The 12,465-nt window shown below is 50.1% G+C and overlaps 1 protein-coding gene across 4 annotated transcripts in view; it reads left to right on the plus strand.

Moving 5' to 3' along the window:
* Nucleotides 1–12,465, plus strand: part of LOC144672853 (A-type potassium channel modulatory protein KCNIP1) — a 222,607-nt gene that overhangs the window by 64,344 nt on the left and 145,798 nt on the right. For all 4 annotated transcript variants that reach the window (XM_078534834.1, XM_078534836.1, XM_078534837.1 and 1 more), the window contains one exon: nt 4,838–4,908. In XM_078534834.1, coding sequence (XP_078390960.1) covers nt 4,838–4,908 — 71 coding nt within the window. The remainder of the gene's footprint in view (nt 1–4,837; nt 4,909–12,465) is intronic.

The raw sequence follows: 12,465 nt of genomic DNA on the forward strand, positions 1-12,465 counted from the left end.
CTCTAATCCCCAAAATACCGACCCAGCCCGACTACCCCACCCAGCCCGACGACCCTCCCCAAACACGACGCAGCCCGACTACAACCCAACAAAACCCAGAAAGAATACGCCCCCAAACACCTGCCCAGCCTGACTACCCCCGCAAACCCGACCAAGCCCAACTAGCCCACCCAAATCCAACCCAGCCCGACTACACCCCCAACCCGACACAGCCTGACCAACCCCACCAAACCGGACCCAGTCAGACTACCCCGCAAAACCTGACTCAGCCCGATTACTCCCCCAAACATGACCCAGCCCGAATACACCCCCCAAACAAAGACCCAGCACGACCACCCCCAAAGCCTGACTCAGCCCGACTACAACCCAAAACTGACCCAGCCCTATTATACCCCACCAACTCAGCCCAGCCCATCCAACCCACCAAACGCAACCCAGACCGAATACCACCCCCAAACCCGACCCAGCCCGAACGCCCCTCCAGCCCGACTAAGCCTTACTAGCCCCCCAAAACCGTACCCAGTCCGACTACAAACCCCAAACTCGACCCAAACCGACTTCCCCCACAAATCCGAACCAGCCCGAATACCCCCACTACCCGACCCAGCCCGACTACACCCCCAAACCCGACCCAGCCCGAATACCCCAACAACCCGACCCAGCCCGACTACACCCCCAAACCCGACCCAGCCCGAATACCCCCACAACCCAACCCAGCCCGTCTACACCCCCCAAACCCGACCCAGCCCGAATACCCCCAAACCCGCCCCAGCCTGAATACCCCCACAACCCGACCCAGCCCGACTACACCCCCAAACCTGACCCAGCTCGACTACCCCCCACAAACCCGACCCATCCCGACTACCCCCCAAAACCGACCCAGCCCGTCTACCCAACAAAAACCCCGACCCAGCCCGACTACCCCCCCAAACCCAACCCAGCCCGAATACCCCCACAACCCGACCCAGCCCGTCTAACCCCCAAAATACCGACCAAGCCCAACTACACCCCCAAACCTGACCCAGCCCGACTACCCCCCAAAACCTGACCAAGCCCAACTACACCCCCAAACCAGACTCAGCTCAACTCCACCCCCAAACCAGACTCAGCCCAACTACTCCCCCAAAGCATGACGCAGCACGACTATCTCACAAAACCCGACCCAGCCCGACTACACCCCAAATCTGACCCAGCCCTACTATCCCCCACCAACCCGGCCCAGCCTGACTAGCCCCCAAACCCGACTCAGCGTGACCAACCCACCAAACCCGACACAGCCCATCTACACCCGCGAACAGACCCAGCCCAACAACCCCACCAAACCCGACCCAGACCGACTTACCCCCCAACCCAACCCAGCCTGACTACCCCCCCATCAGGAACAGCCCGACTACACCCCCAAACCCAACACAGCTCTACAATCCCGTACAAACCTGACCCAGCCCGAATACACCCCCCAATCAGACCCAGCCCGACTACCCCCCAGCCCGATCCAGCCCTACTATCCCCCCCAAACTGTACCCAGCTCGACTACAAACACCAAACCCGACCCAGCACGACTACACCCTCAAACCCGACCCAGCCCGACGACCCTCCCAAAACGCGAACCAGACGGACAGTCCCCACCACTCAACTCAGACCAAACACCCCCCACAAACCCGACCCAGCCCGAATAACCCCAAGCCCGAATCAGCCCAACCGCCCCCCCCCAAAACCCAACACACCCCGACTGCCCCGACCCAGCCCAACCAACCCCACCAAACCGGACCCAGCCAGACTACCCCCAAAACCCGACTCAGCCCGAATACCCCCCCAAACAATGACCTAGCACGACTACCCACCAAAAACCCCGACTCAGCCCGACAACCCTCCCCAAACACGACGCAGCCCGACTACCCCCCACAAAGCCCAGCAAATATATGCCCCCAAACCCGACAGAGCCCGACAACGCCCCCAACCCTGTCCCAGCCCATTTACCCACCCCAACCAGACCCAGGCCCGCTACCCCCCCAAACTGGACCCAGCCGGGCTACAACGTCCAAACCTCTGCCCAGCCCGACTACCCCCCAAACCTGAACCAGCCCAAATACCACCACAACCCGACCCAGCTCATCTATCCACCAACATACTGACCCAGCCCGACTACACCACCCAAACCCGACCAAGCCCAACTACACCCCCAAATCCGACCAGCACGATCCAGCCCTACTATCCCCCCAAAACTGTACCCAGCCTGACTACAAACACCAAACCCGACCCAGCACGACTACACCCCCAAACCCGACCCAGCCCAACCAACCCCACCAAACCTGACCCAGCCCGACTACCCCCCAAACCCGACCCAGCCCAACCAACCCCACCAAACTGGACCCAGCCAGACTACCCCCCAAAACCCGACGCAGCTCTACAATCCCCCACAAACCCGATCCAGCCCGAATACACCCCCCAATCAGACCCAGCCCAACTACCCCCCAGCCCGATCCAGCCCTACTATCCCCCCAAACTATTCCCAGCCCGACTACAAACCCCAAACCTGACCCAGCACGACTACACCACCAAACTGGACCCAGCCAGGCTACCCCCCAAAACCCGACTCAGCCTGACTACTCCCCCAAACATGACCCAGCCAGAGTACACCCTCAAACAATGACCCAGCACAACTACCCCGCAAAACCCGACCCAGACCGACTTCCCCCCCAAACCCGACCCAGCCCGTCCATCCTCCAGAAACCCAGACCCAGTCCGACTACTCCCCCAAACCTGACCCAGCCCGACTACCCCCCAAACCCGACCCAGCCCGTCTACCCTCCAAAAACCCCGACCCAGCTCAACTACCCCCCAAATCCGACCCAGGCCGATGACCCCCCACAAAGTCCAGCAGAAATATGCCCCCAAACCTGACAGAGCCCGACTACTCCCCCAACTCAGTCCCAGCCCGACTACCCACCCCAACCCTATCCAGCCCCGCTACCGCCCCAAACTGGACCCAGCCCGACTACAACCCCCACACCCCTGCCCAGCCTGACTAACCCCCAAACCTGACCCAGCCTGAATATCACCACATCCCGACCCAGCCCGTCTATCCCCCAAAATACTGACCCAGTCCGACTACCCACCCCAAACCCGACCCAGCCCAACAACCCCACCCGAACCCGACCAAGCCCAACTACACCCCCAAATCCAACCAGCCCGATCCAGCCCTACAATCCCCCCCAAACTGTACCCAGCCCGACTACAAACCCCAAACCCAATCCAGCCCAACTACACCCCCAAACCCGACCCAGCCCGACGACCCTCCCAAAACATGAACCAGGCTGACTGTCCCCACCACCCAACCCAGACCAAACACCCCCCCAAACCCGACCCAGCCCGACTAACCCCCAGCCCGATCCAGCCCAACTGCCCCTCCAAACCCCACAGACCCCGACTGCCCCAGACCCAGCCTGACTACCAGCCCCAACCTGACCCAGCCCGACTACACCCCCAAACCCAACCCAGCCCGACCAACCCCACCAAACCAGACCAAGCCAGACCACCCCGCAAGACCCGACTCAGCCCGACTACTCCCCCCAAACATGACCCAGCCCGAATACCCCCCAAAACCCGACTCAGCCCGACTACTCCCCCAAACATGACCCAGCCCGAATACCCCCCAAACAATGACCCAGCACGACTACCCCCCAAAACCCGACCCAGCCCGACTACACCCCAAAACTGACCCAGCCCTACTATTCCCTGCCAACTCAGCCCAGCCCGACTACCCTCCCAAACCCGACTCAGCCCGACCAACCCACCAAACCCAACCCAGACCGAATAGCCCCCAAACCCAACCCAGCCTGAACGCCCCTCCAGCCTGACCCAGCCCTACTATCCCCCCAAAACTGGACCCAGCCCGACTACAAAGCCAAAATCCGACTCAAACCGACTTCCCCCGCAAATCCGACCCAGCCCGACTACACCCCCAAATCCGACCCAGCCCGACTACCCCCCAAATCCGACCCAGCCCGACTACACCCCCAAACCCGACCCAGCCCGTCTACCCCCCCATACCTGACCTAGCCCGTAAGGTATTATTGTAGAGAGCAGTTAAAGACTGTAACTAATTACTGAGAGCAGTTACAGACTACAGTGAACTATTATAGCGAGCCAGTTATAGACTGTAATGAATTATTATAGAAAGCAGTTAGAGACTGTAATGAATTCTCACGGGGACCAGGTACGGACTATAATGGATTTTCATAGGAAGCAATTACAGGCTGCAGTGAATTATTACAGGGAGCAGTTAGAGACTGGAATGAATTATTATAGAAAGCAGTTACAAACTGCAGTGAATTATTACAAAGGATGGTTACATACTGCAATTAATTATTATAGGGAGCATTTACAGTCTGCAATGAATTCTCAGAGGGAGCAGTTACTGACTGTAATCATTCATTGTAGACTGCCAATGCTCCATATAATATGAGAATTCATTACAGTCTGTAACTGCTCTCTGTAATAATTCACTGCAGTCTGTAACTGGATTATTACAGAGAGCACTTACAGACTGTAATGAATTCTCATAGGGAGCGGTTACAGACTACAGTAGATTATTACAAGAGCAGTTACAGACTGTAATGAACTCTCATAGGGAGCAGTTACAGACTGAAGTAGATTACAGAGAGCAGTTACAGACTGCAATGAATTAATTCAGAGAGAGCTACAGACTAAGGAATTATTATAGAGAACTGTTGCAGACTGTAATGAAGTATCACAGAGAAAGTTACAGATTTTTTTATATTTGTGCCCAGTTACAGGCTGTAGTGAATTATTCCTCCTTTCTTCTGTCTTTTTCCAGATGCCAGTATGTATGCTCATTACCTCTTTAATGCCTTCGACAGCGCTCACAATGGTTCCATTAAATTTGAGGTAAATCTTGTTCCATGAAAACCAGCTTCTGCATGATGAAGATTTGTCATTGACTCCAGAAGTCTTTTCATTTGAATCTTTTGCAAACTGTCTGAATAAATAGTTTTTTTTTTAATATTGACTTTTAATCCTGTGTCTATATTGAGTACATTATGGAACAATTATTCAACCCAGCTCAGTATGAGGGCACTGGATTAATATCATTAGAGATAGACTCAGTAACGCAGAGCGCTGTGGGAGAGGGATTAGGGAGTGACAATGTGAAGGAGCTGGATGAACATCAGTACAGAGACTGTACATATACTGAGGCGCTGGGGAAGAGGGGTCAGCAATGTAATCAGTAACACAGGGTGGTGTGGGAGTTCACAGTGTGAGGGAGCTGGATTAACATCAGTACATACAGTCAGTAACACAAGGCACTGTGAAAAGAGGGATTACTGTATTACACTGTGAGGGGGCTGAATTAACATCTGTAGCAATACAATCAATAACACAGGGTCCTATGGGAATTTACAGAATGAGGGAAATGGATTAACATCAGTAGAGATACAGTCAGTAACACAGGGCGCTAGAGGGAGAGGGGTTACTGAGTGACAGTTTGAGGGGGCTGGATTAACATCAATAGAGGTACAGTCAATAACACAGGGTGCTGAGGGGAGACAGGTTACTGAGTGACTGTGTGTGGGAGCTGGATAAATATCAGTAGAGATAAATTTAGTAACACAGGGCACTGGGGTGAGAGAGGTGACTGAGTGACAGTGTGAGGGAGCTGGATTAATATCAGTAGAGATAAAGTTAGTAACACAGGGCACTGGGGTGAGAGAGGTGACTGAGTGACAGTGTGAGAGAGCTGGATTAATATCATTTGGTACAGGCAGTAACACAGGGCGCTGAGGGAGAGTTTACAGTATGATTGTGAGGGAGCTGGATTAACATCAGTACATAAAGAGCAACAGAGGTCATTGGCTCATAAGATCATAAGAAATAGGAGCAGAAGTAGGCCATCAAGTCTGCTCTGCCATTGAATAGGATCATGGCTGATCTGATTGTGACCTTAACTCCACTTTCATGTCTGCCCCCCATAGCCCTCAACTTCCCTGTCGATCAAAAATCTGTCTAACTCAGTCTTGAATATATTCAGTGACCCAGCCTCCACTGCTCACTGGGGAGGAGAATTCCAAACACTAACTGGAGTAGTTATAGTTTTGAGAAACGTAGGACTGTAGCTTTAAGAATAATCCTGTGCTGTAAAATCACATGCTCTGTGTAAACCAATGAGTTAGCAGCACGTGGAACCTCTAATATGGAGAGTTTTTCTTTAGTTATGGAGTTAGGTGCACACATATGGCTGCTGCTGCTGCAATCTTGTAAATAAAGTTAAATATCACAGAATCACAGAATGCAGAAGAGGCCCTTCGGCCCATCGAGTCTGCATCGACATGTGAGAAACACCTGACCTACCTACCTAATCCCATTTACCAGCACTTGGCCCATAGCCTTGAATGTTATGACATGCCAAGTGCTCATCCAGGTCCTTTTTCAAGGATGTGAGGCAACCCGCTTCCACCACCCTCCCAGGCAGTGCATTCCAGACCGTCACCACCCTCTGGGTAAAAAAGTTTTTCCTCACATCCCCCCTAAACCTCCTGTCCCTCACCTTGAACTTATGTCCTCTTGTGACTGACCCTTCAACTAAGGGGAACAGCTGCTCCCTGTCCACCCTGTCCATGCCCCTCATAATCTTGTACACCTCGACCAGGTCGCCCCTCAGTCTTCTCTGCTCCAACGAAGACAACCCAAGTCTAGCCAACCTCTCTTCATAACTTAAATGTTTCACCCCAGGCAACATCCTGGTGAATTTCCTCTGCAACACCTCTAGTGCAATCACATCCTTCCTATAATGTGGTGACCAGAACTGCACATAGTACTCCACCTGTGGCCTCACCAAGGTTCTATACAACTCCAACGTGACCTCCCTACTTTTGTAATCTATGCCTCGATTGTTAAAGGCAAGTGTCCCATATGCCTTTTTCACCACCCCACTAACATGCCCCTCTGCCTTCAGAGATCTATGGACAAATGTGCCAAGGTCCCTTTGTTCCTCAGAACTTCCTAGTGTCATGCCGTTCATTGAATACTTCCTTGTCAAATTACTCCTTCCAAAGTATATCACCTCACACTTTTCAGGGTTAAATTCCATCTGCCACTTATGTGCCCATTTGACCATCCCGTCTATATCTTCCTGTAGCCCAAGACACTCAACCTCACTGTTAACCACCTGGCGAATCCTTGTGTCATCCGCAAACTTACTAATCCTACCACCCACATAGTCATCTATGTCATTTATTTAAATGACAAATAATAGGGGACCGAGCACAGATCCCTGTGGTACACCACTGAACACTGGCTTCTAGTCACTAAAGCAGCCTCCTGTCATCGCCCTCTGTCTCCTACAACTAAGCCAATTTTGAATCCACCTTATCAAATTACCCTGTATCCCATTTGCCTTCTTTATAAGTCTCCCATGTGGGACCTTGTCAAAGGATTTGCTGAAATCCATATAAACTACATCAACTGCACTACCCTCATCTACACACCTGGTCGCCTCCTCAAAAAATTCAATCAAATTTATTAGGCATGACCTCCCTCTGTCAAAGCCATGCTGACTATCCCTGATCAAACCTTGCCTCTCCAAGTGGAGATAGATTCTCTCCTTCAGAACTTTCTCCAATAGTTTCCCTACCACTGACGTGAGACTCACTGGTCTGTAGTTCCCTGGCTTATCTCTACAACCCTTCTTAAATAGCGGAACCACATTAGCTGTTCTCCAGTCCTCTGGCACCTCCCCCGTGGCCAGAGAGGAATTAAAAATTTGGGTCAGAGCCTTTGCGATCTCCTCCCTTGCCTCCCTCAGCAGTCTGGGACACAAAGCATCTGGACCTGGAGATTTGTGCTTGCACACGAACAGGGGAAAGAGCTCATCCTGAGTGAGGCACAGCCAGAGTGGGTATTGGCAATTTGGTTAACAGTGGGAATTCAGTCCACAGGGGAAGAGGTGCTCTTTGCATTTTTTCCTTGCTACCCAGCTTCTTAAATCTTCAGAGAGTGGTCTTGCCCTGCTGCAGCAGTAGAGGCTACAAGGGAAAGGAATGACCGGTAAGTAGTGGGTAAGGTATTTACTACTTTAATTGCTTATAGTTTAAGGTCTTTTTATGTTTTATAGTTTGTATATTCTACCATAACGACGATCAGGAAAGAAGGGCCCTAGAGCAATTGATTTAAAAGGTTTAATTTAAAGGAATAAGTCATGGCAGGAGAGCTCGATGCCATGGTGTGTTCCTCGTGCTCCATGTGGGAAGCCAGGGGACATTTCCAGTGCCTGGGACCAGCATGTGTGCAGGAAGTGTGTCCAGCTGCAGCTCCTGGAAGCTCGGGTTTCAGAGCTAGAACGGCAGCTGGGGACACTGGGGAGCATCTGCAAGTCTGAGAGCATCGTGGATAGCACATTCAGAGTGGTGGTCACACCGCAGATAAAGGGACTTGAGGAAGGAAGGGAATGGTTGACCACCAGGCAGTCCAAGAGAAACAGGCAGATAGTTTAGGAGTCCCCTGGGGTCCCGTGCGCAAATCAGTATTCCATTTTGGTTCCTCCAGGGAGTGAGGACAGAGCCAAGCTTCTGGCACCACAAGCAGCCTGTCTGTACAGGATGGGAAGAAGGGAAGAAGAGCAATAATAGGGGATTCTAAAGTCAGGGGAACAGATAGGCACTACTGTGGCCGTCAAAGTGACTCCAGGATGGTATGTTGCCTCCCTGGTGCCAGGGTCCGGGATGTCACTGAATGGCTGCAGGGCACCCTGAAGCGGGATGGTGATAAGGCAGAGGTCATGGTACATGTTGGTACCAATGACATAGGTAGAAAGAGGGATGAGGTCTTGCATCAAGAATTCAGGGAGTTAGGCAGTAGACTAAAAAGCAAGACCTCTCGGGTTGTAATCTCTGGATTACTTCCAGTGCCACGTGCTAGCGAACTCAGAAATAGAAGAATAGCGCAGATGAATATGTGGCTTAAGATTTGGTGTAGGAGGAAGGGTTTAGATTCCTGGATCACTGGGACCGTTTCTGGGGAAGGTGGGACCTGTACAAGTGGGACGGTTTACATCTGAACCAGAGTGGAACTAACATCCTTGTGGGTGGGTTTGCTGGTGCTGTTGGGAAGAGTTTAAACTAATTCGGCAGGGGAGGGGACACAGAATGTTAGCAGAATAGGGACACATCATACTATAGTAATACAATCAAGTCAGAGGGAGGACAGCTGCATTAAGTTTCAAGGGAGTAAGGCAAGGCTGGGTGGCCTCTACTTTAATGCCAGGAGCATTACAGGTAAAACAGATGAGTTAAGGGTGAGGATTGACATGTGGTATTGTGATATAGTAGCCATCACTGAGACGTGGTTGAGGGAGGGGCAGGATTGGCAGCTCAACATTCCGGGATATAGAATCTTCAGGCAAGACAGGGGAGGGGGTAAAAGAGGAGGAGGCATTGCATTATTAGTTAAGGAGTCAGTTACTGCAGTAAGGAGAGATGATATCTTGGAGGGAGCATCGAATGAAGCTTTGTGGGTAGAGTTTAGGAATAAAAAGGGGACAGCCGCATTGTTAGGTGTTTATTATAGGCCCCCAGATAGTCAGCGGGAAATTAAGGAGCAAATATGTGCACAGATATCTCCACGAAGAAAAGTAGTCTGGAAGATCAAACTGTCTATAACAAACTAGCAATGAGGATAAATCAGATTTGGTGCTGTACCTTGTCCAGCGATTGTGAGTATCTAAGATAATTAAAAAGAAAGGAAGATATACTCATCGAAAATGTCACAGCTTGGCAGAATCGATCCCTTTGAGTCGGCCACAGACGATTGGTCTCAATATATAGAACGTCTCGCATTCTGTTTTCAAGCCAGTGAAATCATGGGGGAGGAAAAGAGGAGAGCGATTCTCCTGAGTATTTGTGGGAGCAAGACCTACAGTTTAATTCAAAACTTGATGGCCCCCAGTGCCACAGATTTTAAGATATTCAGTGAATTAGGAGGCCTCATTAAGGGACATTTTCAACCCAAGCCCTTAGTCACAATGTAGAGGTTCAGGTTCAATTCACGGAATAGAGCCCTGGGAGTGACCATTGCTACCTACATGGCAAAATTAAAACAACTAACGGGATATTGTAATTTAGGTGAAACCCTGAATGACATGCCCAGAGATTGTTTAGTATGTGGCACGAGGAAGATGCTATTCAGTGAAGATTGCTGGCTGAAGTGAATCTTGATTTTAAAAAAGCATTAGAAATAGCGCTGGCGATGGAAAGCGCTGTAAGGGATTCACAAGCAATTCAAGGGGCACAAAATGGTGCCATCCTCCTAGTCAGGCAGGAATAGTCAGCCGAAAGTGGCGCAAAAAGCCGGGACTCCACCACCAAGCGGGAAACAGCCCCCGCTAACCGAAAAATGAGAGGAAACAGCTTAGCAACTAAATTAAAAAATAATTTTCATCGATGTGGAAATAATCATCCTTCTAGCGATTGGCAATTTAAAGAGGTAGAGTGTTATTTTTGTCACAGAAGTGGACACATAATGAAACTTTGCAAAGCGAGATTTAAACTGCCTTCCAAACAACAATCAAACTCCAATGAAGCCTCTAGTGTAGAAGAGCCGGAAACAACCAACTCTGACATTTATTCCTTATTCAACATGAAAGCTGGGGAGACAGAGCCAATTACTGTCACAGTGAAAGTGAATGGTAAACCCTTAAAAATGGAAGGAGACACTGGTACTTCTACCACTGTAGTAGAACACTTTCAGATATTTAAATAAAGGTGCTCAACAATTAAAATCAGAACAAACCTCTGCCAAGTTGAAAATGTACACAGGTGAAGAAATCCAGGTTATAGGTATCACCAGAGTAACTGTTCATTAAAGTCACCAATCGGCACAGCTACCGGTGATGGTGGGAGAAGGTGAAGGGCCAAGCCTTTTAGGGTGTGATTGGTTGAAAGAGATTAAATTAAACTGGTCGCAAATCTTCCAGTTGTGAGCAGGTGGCCCACCAGAGCTGCTAAAAAAAAAACATTATCTTCAAGCATGAACTGGGAAAATCCAAGGCCTACAGGCCAAGACTTATGTGGATCCAGAAGCAACCCCTCACTTCTTGAAAGCAAGACCAGTGCCATACACCCTGAGAGAGAAGGTTGACGCTGAGCTGAACTGGCTAGAGAGGCTGGGTGTCAGAAAAGGGGTTCAGTCCTCAGAGTGGGCAGCACCCACAGTCCCTGTCTTAAACCAGAGCAACCAATCCTGATCTGTGGGGACTATAAACTAATGGTTAACAGAACAGCCAAACTGGACAGGTACCCTATTCCCAAGATTGAAGACCTCTCTGCCAAACTGGCAGGTGAGACAATGTATACAAAGCTTGACAAGAGCACACATATCAGCAGTTGGGGCTGGATGATGCCTTCCTGGAATCTGTGACCATAAACACCCACAAAGGGTTATATCAATATACACGCCTGCCCTTCGGTGTTTCCTCAGCCTGTGCCATTTCTCAAAGGACATTGGAGAACTTACTACAGGAACTACCTCAGGTTGTAGTCTACCTGGACGATGTACTGATAACTGGATTCACAGAAAAGGGCACTTGGCTAACCTACAAGAAGCCCTGAAACAAGTTTTAGAAGCAGGAGTGCACCTAAAGAAGAAAAATACACTTTTCAGGCAAATGAAGTCATTTATTTGGGCCACCAGGTAGATGCCCAGGGGTTACACACTGTTGAAGAGAAGGTTAAAGCAATCAGAGAGGCACCTGCACCTAAGAACATCTCAGAACTTAAATCATTTTAGGGATGGTAAATTATTAGGGCCGATTTCCACCAAATTTATCAGCTGTTCTAGCCCCTCTACATTCATTGCTAAAGAAAAACCAGCATTAGGTTTGGAAGTCACCCCAAGAAGAAACCTTCATGAAAGTCAAACAGCTCTTGCACTCTTCAAATTTGTAAGTGCATTACCACCTGACAAAGCAATTGGTGCTAATCTGCGACGCGTCCCCCAATGGAGTGGGAATGGTCCTATCTCACAGCATGGATGACGGTACAGAGAGGCTGATAGGCTATGTATCCAGCACACTAACCACAGCTGAAAAAGGATATTCACCGATAGGAAAGGAAGGTCTGTCAATTATTTTTGGTGTAAAAAAATTCCACTGATACGTGCATGGGTGACATTTCATGATAGTATCAGACTACAAACTGCTCTTGGGTCTCTTTGGTGAGGGAAAAGCTATCCCTCCCATAGCTTCTGCACAAATACAAAGATGGCCCCTAATTTTAGCAGCATATGAATACACCTTTGTACATGGACCCGGGATTCATACAGCAAATACCGTTGCCCTAAGCCGCCTTCCTTTGCAAAAGATTAATGACCACATCCCAATTACCCAAGAGCTCATGTTAGTGATGAATTTCCAAGGTTCCTCACCAGTCTGTGCCAGGTAGATAAGAAACTGGG

Source organism: Cetorhinus maximus, unplaced genomic scaffold, assembly GCF_964194155.1.
Source record: "Cetorhinus maximus unplaced genomic scaffold, sCetMax3.hap1.1 HAP1_SCAFFOLD_115, whole genome shotgun sequence".
NCBI classification, from domain to species: domain Eukaryota; kingdom Metazoa; phylum Chordata; class Chondrichthyes; order Lamniformes; family Cetorhinidae; genus Cetorhinus; species Cetorhinus maximus.